The sequence below is a fragment of the Helianthus annuus genome, chromosome 13 (assembly GCF_002127325.2).
Source record: "Helianthus annuus cultivar XRQ/B chromosome 13, HanXRQr2.0-SUNRISE, whole genome shotgun sequence".
Lineage (NCBI taxonomy): Eukaryota > Viridiplantae > Streptophyta > Magnoliopsida > Asterales > Asteraceae > Helianthus > Helianthus annuus.
In genome coordinates this window covers 136390374-136410769 of record NC_035445.2, presented here as the reverse complement: position 1 = coordinate 136410769, position 20396 = coordinate 136390374, and the positions used below count along the sequence as shown (strand labels likewise).

General features: G+C 38.8%; 1 protein-coding gene across 3 annotated transcripts; it reads left to right on the top strand.

Moving 5' to 3' along the window:
- The first annotated feature begins 2118 nt into the window (after positions 1-2118).
- On the top strand, positions 2119-18412 carry LOC110901778 (acyltransferase-like protein At1g54570, chloroplastic). Of its 3 annotated transcripts, XM_022148561.2 has the most exons (14): positions 2119-2377; positions 4237-4294; positions 14644-14695; positions 14907-14962; positions 15070-15228; positions 15751-15825; positions 15935-16038; positions 16145-16266; positions 16534-16642; positions 16732-16862; positions 16951-17320; positions 17390-17503; positions 17640-17725; positions 18075-18412. In XM_022148561.2, exons 3-14 carry the CDS (start codon positions 14646-14648, stop codon positions 18373-18375), a joined length of 1677 nt encoding a protein of 558 aa, XP_022004253.1. In that variant the 5' UTR covers positions 2119-2377; positions 4237-4294; positions 14644-14645; the 3' UTR covers positions 18376-18412. The 3 variants fall into 3 exon arrangements, with proteins under 3 accessions (XP_022004253.1, XP_035838430.1, XP_035838431.1); XM_035982537.1 differs by lacking the exons at positions 2119-2377; positions 4237-4294 and adding an exon at positions 13330-13816; XM_035982538.1 differs by lacking the exons at positions 2119-2377; positions 4237-4294; positions 15751-15825 and adding an exon at positions 13330-13816.
- Positions 18413-20396: the final 1984 nt, after the last annotated feature.

Below are 20396 nucleotides of genomic sequence, written 5' to 3'. Positions count from 1 at the left end.
TTCATAATTAAATTACCCAGAACTTCCCGGGGTCACGACATGATTTGGGTAATCGTCGACCGATTAACCAAGTCAGCTCACTTCTTGGCTATCCGTGAGAAATATAGTACCGAGAAGTTAGCTGAAATCTATCTCAGAGAAATTGTAGCAAGACATGGTGTACCTTTGTCGATAATCTCTGACCGAGACAGTCGTTTTATATCAAGGATTTGGCAGCCTTTTCAAAAGGCCTTTGGATCCCAATTAAATTTGAGCATGGCCTTTCATCCCCAAACTGACGGCCAAAGTGAACGCACAATTCAAACTTTAGAAGATATGTTGCGTGCTTGTGTGATGAACTTAGGTGGAAATGGGGATACTCACTTGCCTTTAGTGGAGTTCTCATACAATAACAGTTATCACACGAGTATTAAAGCTGCACCATTCGAAGCATTATATGGCCGTAATTGTCGATCTCCGCTATGCTGGGCAGAACTAGGCGACAAACAAATGTTAGGTCCTGAATTAGTTCAAGAAACTACCGATAAAATATTTAAGATTTGAGACCGTATCAAGGCGACTCGAGACAGACAGAAAAGCTACGCGGATAGATGTCGCAAACCTTTGTCTTTTGAGGTTGGAGACAAGGTGTTGCTAAAAGTCTCGCCGTGGAAAGGCGTAGCTAGATTCGGTAAGCAAGGGAAGCTTAGCCCGAGATACATAGGACCTTATGAGATCTTGGAAAAGATTGGAAACGTCGCCTACAAGTTAAAGCTGCCTGAAACACTCAGTAACGTTCACGACACTTTTCATGTGTCGAATTTGAAAAAGTGTCTTACGGATGAATCACTTATCATTCCCCCGGACGAAATCCATGAAGACGACAAACTCCATTTCATCGAAGAACCTGTTGAGGTTCTAGATTCAAAGATTCACAAAACGAGGAGAAGTCGAATCAAACTAATCAAAGTCCAATGGAACTCGAAACGAGGACCCGAGTTCACATGGGAACGAAAAGAAGAAATCAAAAAGAAGTACCCTCATTTTTTTAAGAAAGTCCCAACAAAGAAGTGACGCAGCTTAAAATTTCGGGACGAAATTTTCTTTAACAAGGGGAGAATGTGACAAACGGCAAAATTCCGGAAATTCCGTACAACCTGAACAACTATTTAAAATTTTTATTTTCGCGTATACGACTTGATTTTAATTAATTAAAGTCTTAAAAGTCTAGGAATTACAAAAATCATAGTGAAATATGATAACAAATCCGTTGCTGATTGGAAACAATATCCTACACTAACAATAGGAATGCGAATAAACGATACTTGTCAGTACTAGTCGTGGTACAGTCTGACACAATGAAAACAAGACATACAATTATGTCTACACAAATATTCTATAAAAAGCTTTGTCTAAAAATAATATGTGCCTTATCATTTACAAAATTCCAATTAAAAACCAAATTGTCCAAGTCCGCAGAAAAATACAGCAATCCTACGGAAATGTACAGCATTCCGCAGAACAAAACAGTAACTGTCCGAAAACCCAAAAATAAATATTATTTGACATAAATAATATAATGGGTATCAAAAACGACACAAAATCCGCAATCGAATCTTATTGCGTTAAGCTGCACGCCTAGTTCAGTAAACTGCCAGTCAGCAAAGCCGGTACCGGAACCGTGTCAAAAATAATAAAATTTTTAGTCTAAAAAGTTGTATTAATTATTTGGATGATAAAACATGTGCAAAAATAATTTTTGTCATGTATTTATCTAAGCACAACACGGTGTCAGTATTTAACCCGGTACAGGACCCGAACCGACTTTTTCACCCTAATTACAAACTAAAAATTTTGGTGAACTAGTTTTACCTAGTGTCACACTACTTTAAAATATTAGAGCTTAAACCCTTGTAGATATTTTTATATAAAATATCAAAGTTATTAAAGTTCCTAAAATTTATAGATTAAACAAGATTTAAAAAAAAATACAAAACCCATTTGCTCCCATGCCTATTCACGGCATATGTGGGTCCCCCTTAAGCCCACTCATCAAATTTGTGATGTGTTGGAACTCTAAAATGGATGATTAGTGTGAGGTGGGGTAAGAACATGATTAAAACAAAACATCTCCAACACTCCACCAATTTCATATTTCCAATAAAACAAAAACTTTTCAATCCTTTCTTTCACTCTCTAAATTTCGGCTAGAACACCATCACCATCTTCATTTTTTTTTTCAAATCTCAAACATAAGTAAATCATGCTCATATGGAGGTTTATGGATGAAACAAGATACTAGGAAGATAAGTAAAGCTATTTGGAGCATTTTGGTGGAACTAGAAGCCCTTAGATCACCAAGATTTTCTCATCTTAATCCATATTTTCTAGCAAAATTGTAAGAATAACATACTAGCTTCACTTTTATTTTTGATTTCTTTTACAAGTTCATCATAAACCCAGTTGAAAAATAACAAGAAACAACTACAAATCATTATTTTTAAACATGATTTTTCTATGATTAAGAGATGAACTTGGAGAAATCTAGCCTAATAAATTTGAATCTTGGTTATTTTTACTCAAAAATATGATCTACATACATGCATGTAGGATCAACCAAGATCCATCAACAAAGTGATGAACATGAAATTTTTTATGAACATGCATGCTAGTAATATGTAAGAAAACATTTAAAACGAAGAAAATAATTTTTTGAAATATTTCTTGAATAAAGTTTTCATTCCTGGAAAGGATCAAAATCAAGAAATATGTTGGTAGTAAACGTTTTGAATACATATTTATGCTTCAAATGACATTGTATGACATCTAAAACAAGAGTTTTTCATAAAATATCGTTCTACAAATTTTTTTGCAAAAATAAGGAAAAAAGTTTCCTTTTTGGGAAAGTTAAGAACAATATCATGTTCATGCTACTTTTGTTGACAAATTTTGATAGATATTGATACTTGATGGTGTTTTGTATTGAAATAATTTGAAAACAAGTTTTGTATAAACTTGGGGAAAAATCCATATTTCAAACAAAACTATGGCAAAATTTTTATAAATTTTGTTATGTTTTAAAAGTTGTTAAACAAGGAAGTATGTAACTAAAACAAACATTTGAGATCTTGAACATGGTTAAACAAATTTTGGACAAAGACATAAATCCATGTTTTATAAAAAAAATTTCTAAATAAAAATGACAAGTATATATTTTTGGATAAAATGTGTACTTACAAAATATTCATCAAGTATCATAAGTATATATATTTTTGATGTGTGCATCATATGTTAGTTCAAGTAGGAACAAACGAAAAATTGATACACATCCATAAAAATTACAAAAATATATATATGAACTTGAAAAACAAAATAAAATGTCCATCCTTGGACACGAAAACACAAATGGACAAATTCGGACACTATTGGAGAATATGGACTTTTGGACAAACTAAAATGGCACAAACAAAACAAATGGTAAAAACGAGACGGACGACACAAACAGGACAAACGATACGAATAAATCAAACCGACATGTAGTAAACGACTATAACAAAATACAAGCCGTCACAAAAGCTTATGCACTAAAAAGGTTTAATTATGGCATAAGTAATAATTTTTATAAAAACTAGATTTTTATAAGAATACAAGTATTACTATTATTATTTTGACTAGCCCAAAGTCTTGTAAATAAAGAAAATAGTCCATAAGTTAAAATTGGGCTAAGGTCCATTTCTCATAAATAAAATTTGGGCTAGGCCCACTTTTATAAAACAATGGACTAATAATATATTTTTAGTCAAATTTGGGATAAAGCCCACTTTACAAACTATTTGGGCTAAAAAACCCAATCTTTACAATTATTATGGACTAGATATGTTTTTTTTTTTTAGAAAACAATTTGGGCTAGGCCCATTCTTACACAAATTATTTGGGCTAAGTCCACAATTACAAACTAAATTGGGCTAGGCCTACTTTTATAAAATGTTTTGGGCTAAGGCCCACTCCTACAAATTAATTTGGGCTTGACCCATTTTTAAACAAAGTTATTTGGGCTAGGCCCATAAGCACCAAATATCCAAAATGGACTTAAATTATAAAACATAAATTAAGCCCGTTCAAACACAAATCAAACAGAATAAATATATATACAAGGAAGTTATATATATATACGAAAACACAAAAACAAAATACAAGATAGAATATTTGCACGATAAACATAAACCTAAGTGTCTAACTAGATTAGAACACTTGTAGGTCGAGAATCGAACCACGAACAAAGAATCGAATAGAGATTTGCACGGAACGCAAATCTGTGAGTTTATGTTTCCCCTTTTACTTTGAATGTTTATAGTTTTAAACTTCGGGGATGTATACATGTTACAAATAGTATGATAATACGATGAAACTATTTTGATCACATGCGGATAGGTGTTAAAATAAAGGGGCCATTAATGAATAAACAAGTACCGAGGAACAAACGGATAGATCTATTTGGGTTTTGGCAAGCCCCACTCTTAACGACAACGATAACCACGATCGTCAAGAGTGCCTTTGTGTCCAAACTAGTGTCATTGACACACACGATAAATTGTCAAGGTTTGGTTGCCTCCTATTCGGCATACATATTAGTGTCCTTGCAACACACTAATGATCATACAATTTTTTTTATCATACTATACAAAAACGAATTTTATTACTTCAAGTGTTTTGGAGACTCATTTGATGCGAAAACAAAATAACATGAATTCACTCAACTTTTGTTGACGTTTTCAAAATTAACATGTATTACAGGAGATTAGTGGACGGCTTTGGAAAAATATGTTCAAATGGTTATCAAGAACGCAAGCTTTTGTGATTTCATCCGTCTTCGATTGTTATGTTTTGAACTTTTAATAATGTAGTTAAAGTTGTTTCAAGTTTCAAACAAGACATATGTAATGTAAACTATGGTTTCGAATCAAATGTATGGATGAACATCTTCTATGTTTCAAATATGTTGTTTACTAGATTGATTGTAACGATTGCTGCTCTCGTCACACCTCGCCATACGCTTTCGCATAAACCGAAAATCGGGGTGTGACACCAGAGGGCCTTTGATGTTCAGCCTTGACCTTTGCACAAGTCAGGCACTTCCCAACATAGAAAGCAATATCTCTTTTCATGCCCGGCCACCAGTACTTGTAGCGAAGATCCTGGTACATTTTGTCGGCACCGGGATGAATAGAATACTGGGATTTGTGGGCTTCATCCATCAAAATCTTTCGCAACTCGGTCCGCTTAGGGATCCAAATTCGGTCCAGGAAATGGAAAATCCCATTTGATTTACTCACTAGCTGAGCTCCATCGTGATAGATTCTCTCTTTTTTTAAGGTGCGTTCATTAAAACAGGCATGCTGGGCTTCGCGGATGAGAGTTTCGAGATCGTGTTGGGCTTGGGTATTGCGAATGCTGAGCAAATAACTCCGTCTTCTGAGTGCGTCAGCAACGACATTTGCTTTGCCTGGGTGATAACGAATCTCACAGTCGTAATCGTTGAGAAGTTCTACCCATCGGCGTTGACGCATATTAAGTTCCTTCTGATCAAAGATATGTTGTAGATTCCTATGATCGGTGAAGATCGTACACTTGGTACCATATAGGTAGTGTCGCCAAATCTTTAATGCAAAAACAACCGCGCCTAGCTCGAGATCATGGGTTGTATAGTTCTTCTCGTGGATTTTGAGCTGATGAGATGCGTAAGCTATAACCTTGTCCCGCTGCATAAGAACACAACCAAGACCAAGGTTGGAAGCATCACAATAGATAATGAAACCATCGTTTCCGTCGGGCAACGTGAGAATAGGAGCATTGCAGAGTATGTGCTTGAGGGTTTGGAAAGCAGACTCTTGTTCGGTTCCCCAGACAAAAGGCTTGTCTTTATGCGTAAGAGCGGTAAGCAGCACAACGATTTTGGAGAATCCTTCGATGAATCGTCGATAATAGCCTGTTAGTCCGAGAAAAGAACGGACTTCAGACGGGTTCTTAGGCGTAATCCAGCTCTTAACTGCTTCAATCTTCGCGGGATCGACATGAATACCTTGACTATTTACGATGTGACCCAGAAATTGAACCTCCTCCAGCCAGAATTCGCACTTGGAGAACTTGGCATAGAGTTGATTCCCCTGGAGTAGTTCGAGAACCAAACGTAGATGTTGCGCGTGTTCGGCTTTCGACTTGGAATAGATCAAGACATCGTCGATGAATACGATGACGAAACGGTCTAGAAATGGCTTACACACGCGATTCATCAGATCCATGAAAACCGCGGGTGCGTTGGTCAAACCAAAAGGCATAACAACGAACTCATAGTGGCCGTAACGAGTGCGAAAGGCGGTTTTGGGTATATCTTCCTCCTGAATGCGTAGTTGATGATAGCCTGAGCGTAGATCGATCTTTGAGAAACACGTAGCACCTTGTAGCTGATCAAACAAATCGTCAATGCGGGACAGAGGATAGCGGTTCTTGATGGTTAGCTTATTCAATTCCCGATAGTCGATGCACGTCCTGAACGACCCATCCTTCTTTTTGACAAAAAGGACTGGCGCGCCCCAAGGAGAGGTGCTCGGGCGAATGAAGCCTTTCTCAAGTAATTCCTGGAGTTGATTTGAGAGTTCACGCATTCGGACGGCGCGGGTCGATAAGGAGCTTTGGCAACACGGTTGGCTCCAGGAATGAGGTCGATACAAATTTCGATATCACGACTTGGCGGTAATCCAGGAAGATCATCAGGGAACACCTGAGGAAATTCACGGACCACATGAACGTCTTTTACTTAAGTCTTCCTTTTCTTTTCCTTCTCCGCTACTACAATGTTAGCCAAGAAAGCTCTGTATTCCTTGTGGAGATACTTGCTAGCTTGGACACATGACATGAGTTTGAGGCCTTTCGAAGCAGTTTCGCCATAGACACACAACAAATCACCATTCGTGAGCGAGAATCGAATCATCTTGTCGAAGCATACAACTTCAGCATGGTTTTCGCGAAGAAAGTCCATGCCTACTATGACGTCGAAACTTCCGAGTTGCATCGGGATAAAGTCGATTGGGAAGATGTGATTGTTGAGCTCAAGAGTAGTTCTTCCGGTAACGACTTCAACATCGAATGTCGAGGGGAGATAGGAGCGTTTACGACTAAGGAGCTTCTCGAATTCAAACGACACAAAGCAATTATCGGCTCCAGTATCAAACAAACACGATGCATAAATACCATTCACAAGGAACGTACCATTGAACACGTTGTTGTCGTCCTAGGCTTGACGCGCATTGATGTTGAACGTTCTGGCGCGTGCGGCTTGTTGCTGCTGCTGCTGCGGCTGCTGGGGCTCTTGTTTCACCACCCTGTTCGGGCACATGTTCGCAAGGTGGTTGGGATCACCACATGCGAAGCAAACTCGGGCGTTGATCGCGGGTGCCTGAGCCGCGTGTTGGCCTTGCGGGGCTGGGAGTAGAGCTTGATAAGCAGTGGCCTGAGCTGGGGCTTGGCGAGGGCCAGTACGGCAGTTAGCAGTAAAGTGGCCGTACATGTTGCAGTGGGCGCAGAAACGATAAGTGTATGCACGCTTGGCAGGTGGTGCATAAGTGGTTGGAGCTGGACGGTGATGATGCTGCTGCTGGGCCGGTACAGCTTGGAGAGGAGCAGCAGTGGTAGTGACAACACAGTTCTTGTTGCTGGAGCTGCTGTTGTTGTTCTTCTTCTTTCGGCGTGAGGACTTCGACGGTTGATGGCGGCGGTTTCAGTAGTTGGAGCGGCGGTGGTTGCTTGATGCAGGTGCTTCGAAGTTTTATCCCAGACACCAGCCTTGCCCGCTTGTCGTTGATTTCAGCGGCCAGTAAGTAGGTCTCTTCGATCGTCTTAGTCTTAGCCGCTTGCACGAAATCTGCAATACAGTCAGGCAGGGCTCGGATATACTTCTTGATTGCCATGTCAGAAGTCTTCACCTGGTCAGGGCAGATAATGCTGAGCTGCTTGAATCGAGCAGTTAGAGCAGCATTTTCACCATCCTTCTGCTTTATGTGCCAGAATTCATCTTCTAACTTCTGGCGTTCATGAGGAGGGCAGAATTCTTCCAGCATGACCTCCTTGAGTTCGTCCCACGACAGACCGTAGGCTACATCATTCCCTCGTTTGTTCCTCTCGGCCGTCCACCAGTCTAGTGCGCGTGACTGGAAGACGCCAGTAGCGTTTAGAGTGCGGAGGTCATCAGGGCAACCGCTCTGTCGTAGAGTGACCTCAATGGATTCAAACCTTTGGAACAACGCTGTGGGGCCTTCCTCACCGTTGAATTTCTTTGGCCCACAAGCCTTGAACTGCTTGAAACTGAAGGTAGATTTGGGGGTAGCTTTAGGAGCTTCGGTTCGCGACTCCTCAGATGATTTGCTGACGTTCTCATAGACATCACTCACAGCTTTTGCTACTTGTTTAGCGATGATAGCAGCAAGACGTTTGTCTCTCTTTTCTTGGCGAGAAAGTGGTGGGTGACGGGATCCTGATGACGGTCCAGTTGACATTGTCTGCAACAGACATCGTCATGGGTCTCAGACACATCATAATCGGATCTCACCTCACACGTCTAATACTTACTAAAGCTCAGGAACACAGTCGAATAATTACATAAACACGTGGGCACGAAATCACAGATTCACATAAATACAGTAGCACATAAGCATGTAAGCACGTAGGGCACATAAACACATAAACACATACGCATCTAATCATAGAGGCAGCCGGAATACAGAAACCTATCATTCAAAGTCTGCGAGCGTTCGAAGGTAGCGATCGCGTTTATCGTAGCGATTATTTATAGTATAAGCGTATAGTATAGCGAGCGTCATAGCGTACGACGTTTCCTTATAGTAGTAACGATTTGATAATGTTTTGAGATAGAAGAACAATGCGGGTCGTGTGTGTCGATCGAAGCGAATGCAAAAATCGAATAGGTCCCAAAATTTAAACACATAAACAGATAAATGCACTTAACACATAAAATCGACGAGTCATCAGAGTCAACAGTTGCGGGCTCAGAATCGAAACACATAAAAATCGAGTAATAGATTGTCTGCAGCTATTAGACATTGACTACCCAAAGCGATTCGACTATTCTCAAGGACTTGTCATTCACATTTTAACTTTCAGGATTGGGCCTCTGCCTCAATTCTTGGGCATCCAGCACACATCCCTCTAGTCATATCATATTGTGAGTTCAGGTCGTTGGAGTCCGTTGAGACTTTGGTGAGAGTTTTGTAAAACCAAGTAAGGGTCGGAACAAGTCGTCAAGGTTAGGGTTTCACCCCTAGCTTAAAAATTCCATTCCTATTTTTTAATAAAATAGAGGAGATTATTCATCAAAATATGGATTTCACTCCTGGTTTGGTGTGATTCTCCCCGTTGGTAAGTAAGAATGCGGGTTGATCAAGCAGATTTTAGTCGAGAGTTTGCGGTTTTCACACCTATTCTTAACTTAATCGCTTCTTTACTATTGAAAATTCGAGTGCAGTGATAGTGTAGCATGGGCGAGAATAACGAGAGATAGCAGTAAGCTTATACATAATCCCTACCGGACATGCACGAGTTGGTCTATGGGTCCTAACTATAGACTAGGTCTCTAAGACTTTGACCCAGACTAGGTCGTGTCTTGCCTAATTCCCTATAGTTATGGCTCTGATACCAATCTGTCACACCCCAACCGATGGCGGAATCATCGGGGCACGACACTGAGCGAAACAGATTGTCCAGAAGTCTCCATAACAATTATCATTACCAATCAATTTAAAGTAACATGTCCCATACCATGTCTCAAAAGGTAAATAAATTATTACTGACAAAATCTAGGCAAATAGTTCTATTCCAACAACTCAGATTTTTAAAATAGCCCAATTGTTTATCTGCTTCTAGAGATCCTTGATTTCATTTGTACAGACAACTATTTGTTGGCCTCTAGAGCTTTATTCTAGCCTCGCTTTCCTAGCAGGTAAGCATCCTAAGATCCTGTCACATACGTTAAAATAAAAATCAATACACATAGTGTAAAGGCGAGTATACAAGTTTGATAATAGCATATAGAGTTCGAAATAGTTTACGCATAACCAACAAGTACACAGAGGAAAACGATGCATGTTTGTTATCGACATGAACCTATCGATACCAGTGACTGCGAGTTGACTGCCCGAGGCAGTTCGTAATACATGATCACCACTGTAATCCATGCAAATAATTGTCCTTAACAACCCCCGAGTGAACGGGGCTGAGTCCAAACAATAGTACTATCGTCGTTAAGGCAAGTAGACAACATTCCATGTGTAAACATGACAAACAAGCATTCATTAAGTCACGTATAACATGCGGTAACGGTTAGCGTTAAAGTATTGCGTAGTGTGTTCGATTGTGATTTTGTATAAGTAACGTATGTAACACCCAAAAGTGCATAAAGCAAAAAGGGATCGAGTATACTCACAACAGTTGATGGATTGAAGGGAGCGCTTGAGAGTAGGATTACCCTGAATAGTTCGATGGTACAATGATAAGTATCGCGTAAAACGGAAACAAGTGTTGATGGGTCAGTCAGCTGGTCGATCGGATGGCTTGTCCGATCGGTCGCCAGGCCATGCGCGTGACAGTCTGTTCAGACAGTTGTCCGGTCGGACGGTAGTCCGATCGGATGACTGTTCGAGTGGATTGTTTCTTCCTTTGAGTAGGATGTGTTTGTGTATGATGGTTTGGCTTTTGAAGTTTTTGTTGTAGCATTTGAAAACATTGAAGTATCTTTACCTTTCAGGTCGGTCGATCGGACGGTCGTTCGATCGGCCGGCAACCCGTTCGGCTGGTACTTCAGCGAGAACAAGTTCTCAGCAGGATGTCACTCGATCGGACGGTAGTTCGATCGGGTGGCATTCCTAGCGCATTGAACATGTTGAAAAATCGATTAAGTGTTAAAGCCTAAGTATCTCATGATCCGAAGAGTAATCCGATCGGATGGCAGTCCGATCGGTTAGCAGTTCGTTCAATACTCAAACTTTAGTTAATAATTGGTTAAGTGTGGGACCCAAGTGCTAGCTGTTCGGCTGATCAGTCGTTCTGCTGACTCTCCGTTCGGACAGCAGTCCGATCAGACAGTACCTCGTCCTGATCGTCTTGTTCGTCTCACACTTGGTTGTTTTGATTGTTTTTCGTTTTATCGAGGCATTTTGATAACGAGTTAAACGATAGGAACCTTTTCATTACTTGGTTCTCCTGATCGGACATGAATCACCCAAATCCGATTAGTGAACGGTTCGTGACGGTGCTTCTCGTTCAATCCGGAATCGGTGAACCTCGTGGATAGAATCCGGATCTTGGCCACACAACCACCAGAATAATTAGTAAGTCGGCACAAGCTCCGTTTCTATCGGTTTTGAGGGTATTGAGTGTAAAAGAGTTGAAAGAAAGTTAGAAAACATTCTCTCAATCCTTTTTCACCGTGAATATGTTTAGATCTATGAAAGATCTTTGTTAGTTTATGTGGAAATCGGTTAGATCTAAGTTGTTCGTGGTGGATTGAGGCCAAAACATGAAGTTCTTCAAGAACACATGATGACGTCATCCTAGAACACCTTGAATCTTGGTGATTTCACGGTCAAATGTTAAGATTCGAAAGATAGAAAGGTGTAGGAGTGCGTGTAGATCAAGAAAGTACAAGATTTAGGGCGAGATCTTACCGGAATCGAGAGAAATCTGAAGAAAAGTGAGGAACACGAGCTGGTCGGACGTCACTTGCCAAAAGTAGTAAGTTGGAGAGTGACAAGGGGTATTTATAGGATTCCAAAAGAGGAAAGGGCTGGCCGATCGGACGACAGCTCGATCGGACAGCCTGTCCGGTCGAACGACTGGTCGATCGGCTGGTCGCCTGATCGATCGGTCGCCTTTGTTGAGTATTCGGTGCGACGAGTTTTGCTGTTTCGATGTCGATTGCGAGTGATGCGAATGCGATAGAGTTTACTATTCAAATTACTTTTAATCCCAACCATTCATATCTTGCGCTATCTCTTCTCCACTAATTATCATACTATATCAATATACAATCATCCTTATTTCGTATTCGTTTTGTGATGACGATTCGATTGCGATTCGATTGACTACCACACACAACATAAATAAACATGCACAGGTAACACATAAGGCACACACACGTATAACACTTACCACAAATGCGATATTCGAATTTGCGAGCGCGATATTGATTTGATTAGTTCGATTAGCGTTTAAATAACTTTATCGCATTGTTACTTCCTATTATTCACAGTCGGAAGGCGATTCGTATCGATAAACATTCGATTACTGCGATTGTAATTAATTACTCCACATAATACAACTAACGTAAAATATAAAATAGACTAACTAGAGTCAAAGAAGTCAAAACAGAGATTGAGCAAGGAGAGACAGATCGCAATTAGCAATCTTTTCCTCCTTTGACTTCAATCTTGACTTTGACTTTGACTTTCGAAACACTGGGGTGTTACAATCACCCCCTTCGTCAAGTTGGGGTGGCCGACTTCCTCTCCCTTTCAGAGGTCTCTCTCTTTATCCTGCTTCTCTCTCTCTGATGCGACGCCGTCCTGACTCTCTGTAGACGTGTATGCGTGAGTTTGGGGGTATGAGGTGTAAAAGAAAAGCAATGTTTCTTTCAAAGAAACACTAGTTAAGCAGAAGGTACAACCTTCATAGCCTAGAAATGATACAAATTGGAGTATTATATAATATCCTGCCTGTTTCTAGTTTATTTGCAATCCATCAGCTTGATTCTGTGATAAAGGATAAAGGGGCTGGCAGTAGCACAAAACAACCCCAAGGAGACTAGGCTAAGGCCCAACAGCAAAACAGCCCTGATAGATGCAGCCCAATAACTCTTTTCTCTCACTTGGTTCACTCCTGGTCTATAGAGAAGCTCATCCAAAAATAAAATGCAACAAATAATGTTTTACAAAACTACAATCGAGTCGGGTCTCACTGGAAGTAGGCTCTCTATTTCTACGGGGTAGAGGTAAGGCTGTCTACATCTACACCGTAGTAAAACTACAATCGAGCCGGGGGTCTCACTGGAAGTAGCCTCTCTATTCCTACGGGGTAGAGATAAGGCTGTCTACATCTACACTCCTCAGACCCTGCCTTCGTTTTGCTATTTTTGGGATTTACTGAGTATGGTGATGATGATGATTGAATTGGAGATATATATTTTAACAAGTACCTTTTCCCACCTACATATTATTATGTCATTCAAACTGAATGATACATGAAACACGCATTTCATTTTTTCGGATCAGCTTAGTTGAATACGCAACATGCACCCTTGTCCTAAAATTGCTTGAATCTTAGAGATAAACCTTAATATTCTTTTTTTTGAGCTTTGGAACAATTTGCTTGTAGATAATGACCTTAAATCTTCATATGAGCAATTCCAATGTTCCATCCTCACCATTTTTCACTCTAAATAAAAACCATAGGCTGCAATATTCGCGTGTTCTTGTTACGAGTGTAGCTAGTGAGCATGCAGTAAGAGTTACTCCAGAATTATTTAGGACCAATGGTGTTGATAGGAAGAGTTATGCTATTTATAATGATGGCCGAAAAACGAGTGTGCAAAATGTGGATCCTGAAGAGTTAAAGCCTTTGTGGGATGATGGTTATGGGACTCAAACCATTAAGGATTATGCTGAAATTGCAATGGATTTGATTAAGAGTGATCATGGAGGGCCACCTAGGTGGTTTTGCCCGGTTGCGTGTGGCAAACCCATAAAAAATTCTCCTGTTCTTTTGTATTTACCTGGTAATTAGCTGGTATTTTTGTCCATTTATGTGCTATAGGCTATATCATATCCTTGTAAATACTAAAAATAGGATATTACACTTTACACACATACTAAGAAGATGGTCTTTTGTCAACACCTATTTTGAGCAACCAAATTTAAGAAAATGGTGTATTTGATCAAACTGTTACATGCATAGTCTTTGACTAGCTTAATTTTGACAGAAAACCATACAAATTGACACTTCCTATTCTTTCTTTAACGATTTACTGAATCACACGAGTTTTGTAACGATAAGTAATTAAAAACTGAAACTTGTTATGCGATTTTAGCATCTACGCGTTATGCTTATGTGATTCCACCCTTTTCTACCCGGTATCAACCTTTTCTACGATTTTAAAATGTCAAAATCACTATTTAACTTGATTTCTACTTTGTTATTTGAACTTTTTATGCAATTTGTTCTTTTTACACTGTCTCTTTTTTACAAGGTTTCTGATTCCCCCAATAAGACCTGGACACGCTAGGATTCACGTACACTTTACCAAAAGAAAAAAAAATGCGTAAACTTGTAAAAGTGAACGAAAAGGTCACTGGTCACACCGCGGTAAAGTTTGTGCTAGAAAAGCAAAATCGTGTTGAACCAAAAAGCAACATCACGTAATCCATTAATCAAGATTGGGTGGGTCATGGGTAAAATCATAATCCATTTAACTGAATTATGGATTACCGGTACAACACATTGAAAGGTATGTGTTTATGGTTAAATTTATCTTTTAGTTTTATTTTATTAATGATACTAAAAGATCTTTTGCTATGTCCTAATTGGGTGTGATATTTAATGTAGGAATGGATGGTACTGGAGCTGGCCTTGTTGTACATGAGAAAGCTCTTGGAAAGTGAGTTACACTTATGACTTATCTATAATAGATCTTTATCATTTTGATATGTAAATGAGTAAATAACAATCTCAAAAGCTACATAAACATATTAATTTTTGTACACGCTTGTGAAAGGAGTCCTCCAACTAGCTTAGGTTATCATAATATTAATTAGTAGAATAAACTTCTTGAAAAGGTGTTATTTAAATACAAGTTTCTTCAATGACAGGGTTTTTCAGGTTCAATGCTTGCATATTCCGGCTTCAGATCGAACACCATTAAAAGGTTATCATCATCATCATCATCATCATCTCTTGCAATGTAACGTTTCATTAAATTATTCCATCTACTAACTATAAAGTAGTTACATAAACAATGTTATTTTCCCCAAGGTCTGATTCAAATTGTGGAAGAAATTGTGAGGATTGAGCATACTACATCCCCAGATAAACCAATTTATTTACTTGGAGATTCTTTTGGAGGAAACTTAGCACTTGCAGTGGCTGCTCGTAATCCTACAATTGACTTAATACTCATTCTAGCAAACCCAGGTCAGCCTGTTTCCTATTTTTTTTTTTAATTTTTTAGTTTTATACTTTTAGTAATTTTGCAAGCGAATAATATTTTATTTTTATTTATTTTTTCTCACAAATTTGCGACCAATTTTTTTTTTCTTATTTTCACATATTTGCAACCTGGTTGTGACATCTAATTTATTGCGACCAAATAATATTTTTAATTTCAGCTTTATTTTTTTTACAATTTCTCGACCAAAGTATATTTTTGTTTTATTTTATTTTCGCGTATTTGCGACCACTATTTAGAATTTATTTTTTAATACTTTCGGGACTAATTCGTGACTAAATTTAAACGGTGGCAAAGGTTGCAATTATTTTACAACTGCTGTTTGGTCTCATTAAGAGGCTAGCTATGAATATGTTGTCGCTAATTTTGTGACAATCTAAATTTTGTCGCGGTGACAAAGTTTTTGATCATATTTTTTCGTTTGCAAATGCCTAGTTTTATAGTAGTGATCATAGTGATTGCTATTATATCCATTATATTAATTTCAGCAACTTCCTATGAGACGACGCTTGAACGACCTTTAATGTCACTCTTGAGGGATCTGCCTATGAGCCCCCTTCTAAGTAGGTTACTGTCAACCAATTCAAACTTGAAGTTACTATGATCTTCATTGGTTTTCTAATGATTCGAATTTGGTTCATCAACAAGTCAACTTTTCAATTATGTACTCAGGTGATTTTGTAAATATGTCAATGGTTGAAATCAGTGATGCAAATTATTCATCATCTCTTTGGCATTTGTTTGGCAATCTTGCAGAAGATCTACCTGTTCATTCAGTAAGAACGACTGGTTTTTCAGCTACTATTTAATATCAATATTAATATACTTCTCTGCGGTTCCTATCATCTATGTTAATTGTAGTTTTCATACTTGTTCGGATAGGTGGCAGCCAGAATATTACCAAAAGACACTCTTACATGGAAGTTGAAGCTAGTTGAATCAGCTGCTGCTTACGCTAATTCTCGTCTCCATGCTATAACAGCTGAAGTACTTGTGCTTGCTAGGTTTCCTTCTTCTTTTAATTATGCAAATCAAAGTTCAGTTTTCGCACGTGCCACGTGCCACATTCGTTGACATATAAGTATGTCTGAAATCATATGCACACTGTTTTCAAAAATTCACCACAAGTGAAAACTGTATTATTGATGATTTTTTTAAGGTTACAGTTGATACAAGTTAAAAGATAATTTTATCCCTTTCCCAAGTTTATCTCTAATAATATGCCTTTATGGAATCCAAAATCTAAAATATCGAATATATATGGATTTCAGTGGGAAGGATAACTTCATGCCATGTAACAATGAAGCCCAAAGGCTTTCAAGATTGTTGAAGCACTGCAATGTACGCATGTTTCAGGGAAACGGGCACACAATTCTACTGGTATTAACTTATCAATCTCATTGAGTCCAAAAATTAAAGAGGTTATGGTAAAGTAGCTGCAATAGAGCTTCTCTGTTATTCGTGTGCAGGAGAGTGGTGTTAATTTGTTGTCTACCATCAAAACTACTCAGATGTACCGCCATTCTTCTAAGTATGATGTATTCAAGGACTTTTTGCCTATTAGTATGACAGAGTTTAAAACTTCACCACTGGAAAATTGGTAATTTAATGAAGTCACAATTGTTTTTCCTTGTAAGCTTGATTGAATAATTAACATATGATGTATATTAAGATATGATGCAATGCAGGTGGTACCGGCTTTGTATCGGTACAGCAGTGTTTTCAACAATGGAGGATGGAAAGATTGTGAGAGGTCTTGCAGGGATTCCTGATAAAGGGCCAGTATTAGTAGTTGGTAATCACATGTTATGGGGATTTGATGCTTTTTCTGTTGTCTTAGAGTTTTTGAGAGAGAAGAAAATCACACTTCATGGTTTAGCCCATCCAGAAATTTATCAGATCCGTGTTGAAGATGAATTTATTATGATTCCATACACGGATGCAGTGAAGATACTTGGTGCAATTCCGGTTTCTCCTAGAAACCTTTTCAGATTGTTATCAAGAAACTCCTATGCCTTACTTTACCCTGGCGGCGCACGCGAGTCGCTCCATCGCAAGGTGTGTTACTTCTTCTCACTTAAAGAAACTAGTGTGTCTTAATTAATAACTTTCTTTTGTGTTTAACAGGGTGAAGCTTATAAGTTATTTTGGCCTGATAAAGAAGAATTTGTAAGAATGGCAGTGAAGCTTGGAGCAACCATTATACCATTTGGAGCTGTTGGGGAAGATGACCTATCAGAAGTAACAATATACTCAATCCCTTTATAGATATACTTGACATAACTTCATCTTCCTGAACAAACTAGTTTTCGACTTCATTATTGATCCCTAACTTATTTCATGTTGATGCTCACTAGTTAATCTACTTTGTTGCCAGCTAATCATTGATTATAACGACATGAAGAAAATCCCTTTCTTTGACCAGAAGGTGAATGAATATAATCAAGGGAGAACAAACCTGAGGTGAATATATACTTGACACTATTTGTGTTAGAATAAATAAAATAAAGTTAATTACATTAGTTACTGAGTTAGTTAGGTGGTTTATAGTGATGGCTAACTAGCATGAAAAAATTGGTCATTGTACTGAAACATTAAGAGAAACAAATTCATTTTCACACATTACTTTCTCTCTAGATTAGGAGTAGTTTAGAGTAGATTAGACGCCTTTAAATTCGCTTTTGAATTCTTTTTCTCACAAATAAATCAAATTAGGGGGTATGCTTGCATTTAGCTAAATTGTATTTTAAGACATGCATTTTGGATATGAGGATTGACTAATGATCACTTGGGTGATCTTCTTTGATGACAGGGAGGGGATGGGAGGAGAGATTGCTCAGCAACCACTCCATATTCCTATATTTCTGCCCAAGCTACCAGGTCGATACTACTTTTTGTTCGGGAAGCCCATACAAACAAAAGGAAAGGAACATATGCTAGATGACAAAAATTACTTGCGAGAGTTATACATGCAAATCAAATGTGATGTGGAAAAAAATATCGATTATTTGTTAACAAAGCGAGAGGATGATCCTTACAGAGGTATTGTTGAGAGATTCATGTGGCTAATGAATTGTGGTTCTTTAGATCAAATTCCATCTTTTGAGCCATGAACCTAGTTATTCACATGTGTTGTATGTTGCTATAAAAAGTTCGATTTACTTATTCATGATTTTGGCATGAGAATGACACCTTTGGTTTCATTAATTCATGGAACTTGAACTAACAACTTTGGGATCTAACCAAAGGGCCTTTGGCCTAGCCGTATCTAGGTGTGTAAAATAGTATCCACCCCCAAGAGGTCAAGGGTTCGAGTTCCATAGTTGTCACACCCCAACCGATGGCGGAATCATCGGGGCATGACACTGAGCGAAACAGATTGTTCAAAGAAATTCCATAACAACTATTATTACCAAATAGTTTAAATATCACGTCCCATACCGTGACCCATAAGATAAAGTTAGTTATTACAGACATAGATATCCTTCAAACAAAACATGTTCCGACAACTCAGATTTAAGTACATAAATATAAATTGTCTTGGTTTCTAGACTCTTTCCTAGCCTCTATTTCACAGCAGGAGGAGCAAGTAAGCATCCTAAATACCTGTCACATACGTTAAAATAAAGTCAATACATAGTGTAAAGGGGAGCATACAAGTTTGATAATAGCATATAGAGTTCGAATAGTTTACGCATAACCAGCACGTATACAGAGAGAAATGATGCATGTTAATTATCGACATGGATCTATCGATACCAATGACTGCGGGTTGACTGTCCGAGACAGTTCGCAATATATGATTACCACCGTAATCCATGCAAGTAATTGTCCTTAACAACCCCCGTGAGAACGGGTGCTGAGTCCAAACTATAGTACTACGTTGCTAAGGCAGGTAGACAGCATTCCACGTGTAAACATAACAACAAGCATTCATTTAGTCACGTAATACATGCAATCGGTTAGCGTTTAAATAGTTTGAATAGTGCGTTCGATTGTGATTTGATAAGTAACGTATGTAACACCCAAAAGTGCTAAAGCAAAAAGGGATTCGAGTATACTCACAGTGGTTGATTATGGATTGAAGGGAGCGCTGAGAGTAGGGTTAGCCTGGATAGTTCGATAGCATAACGATGAGTAACATGGAAATGCAAACAAGTGTAAATGGATCGAATAGCCTGGTCGATCGAACGGGCTGTTCGTTCGGTTTGAAAGTCCGTTTGAACAGTCTTGTTCGATCGGCCGGTAGGCTCGATCGGCTGGACCACCCGAGTGGATTGTTTCTTCCTCTGATGTGTTTGTGTATGATGATTTGAACTTTTGAAGTTTTCGTTGTAGTATTTGAGAACACTGAAGTGTTCTTACCTTTCAGGTCGATCGATCGAACGGCCTGTTCGATCGGCCGGCTTAACCGATCGGTTATACACTTCGATAATGGTTCCTCAGTTGGATGTCGCTCGATCGAGTAGCAGGCTCGATCGGGTGGCACCCCATACTACGAACGAGTTGTAGAATCGATTAAGTGCTGAAGCATAGTATCTCATGATCCGAAGAGTAATGTTTACCAATCGAGTAGCATATTCGATCGAACATCACTTCGTCAATAGCATACTTCATGATGTTTGAAAAGTGTGGGACCATGTGCTAGCCGATCGGCTGGCCCGGTCGATCGACTGGTATGTCCGATCGGCTGGGCTGTTCGTTCAAACAGCCTAGCCGTTCGGCCAGCAATTCTGACCTGGTCGGCCTTTCGTCTACCACTTGGCTATTTTGATTGTTTTGATATGATTTTGAGGTATTTTGACAACGAGTTGAACCATAGAACGTGGGTCCTCACTTGCTTCACCGGTTTAGACTGGAATCACCCAAGTCCGGCCGGTGAACTTGTTCGGATCAGTAGTTTAGCGTTTAACCCGAAATCGATGAACCTCATATATAGAATCCGAATCTTGAACCTCTTGACTGTTAGAATGATTAGTTGGTTGGTTCAAGCTCCGTTTCTATCGGTTTTAAGGTGTTGAGTGTAAAAGAGTTGAAAGAAAGTTGGAAATCCTTCTTTCAATCCTTTTTACCATGAAAATGTTAAGATTCTTACAATTCTTAGTTTGTTTATGTAGAAATCGGTCAGATCTAA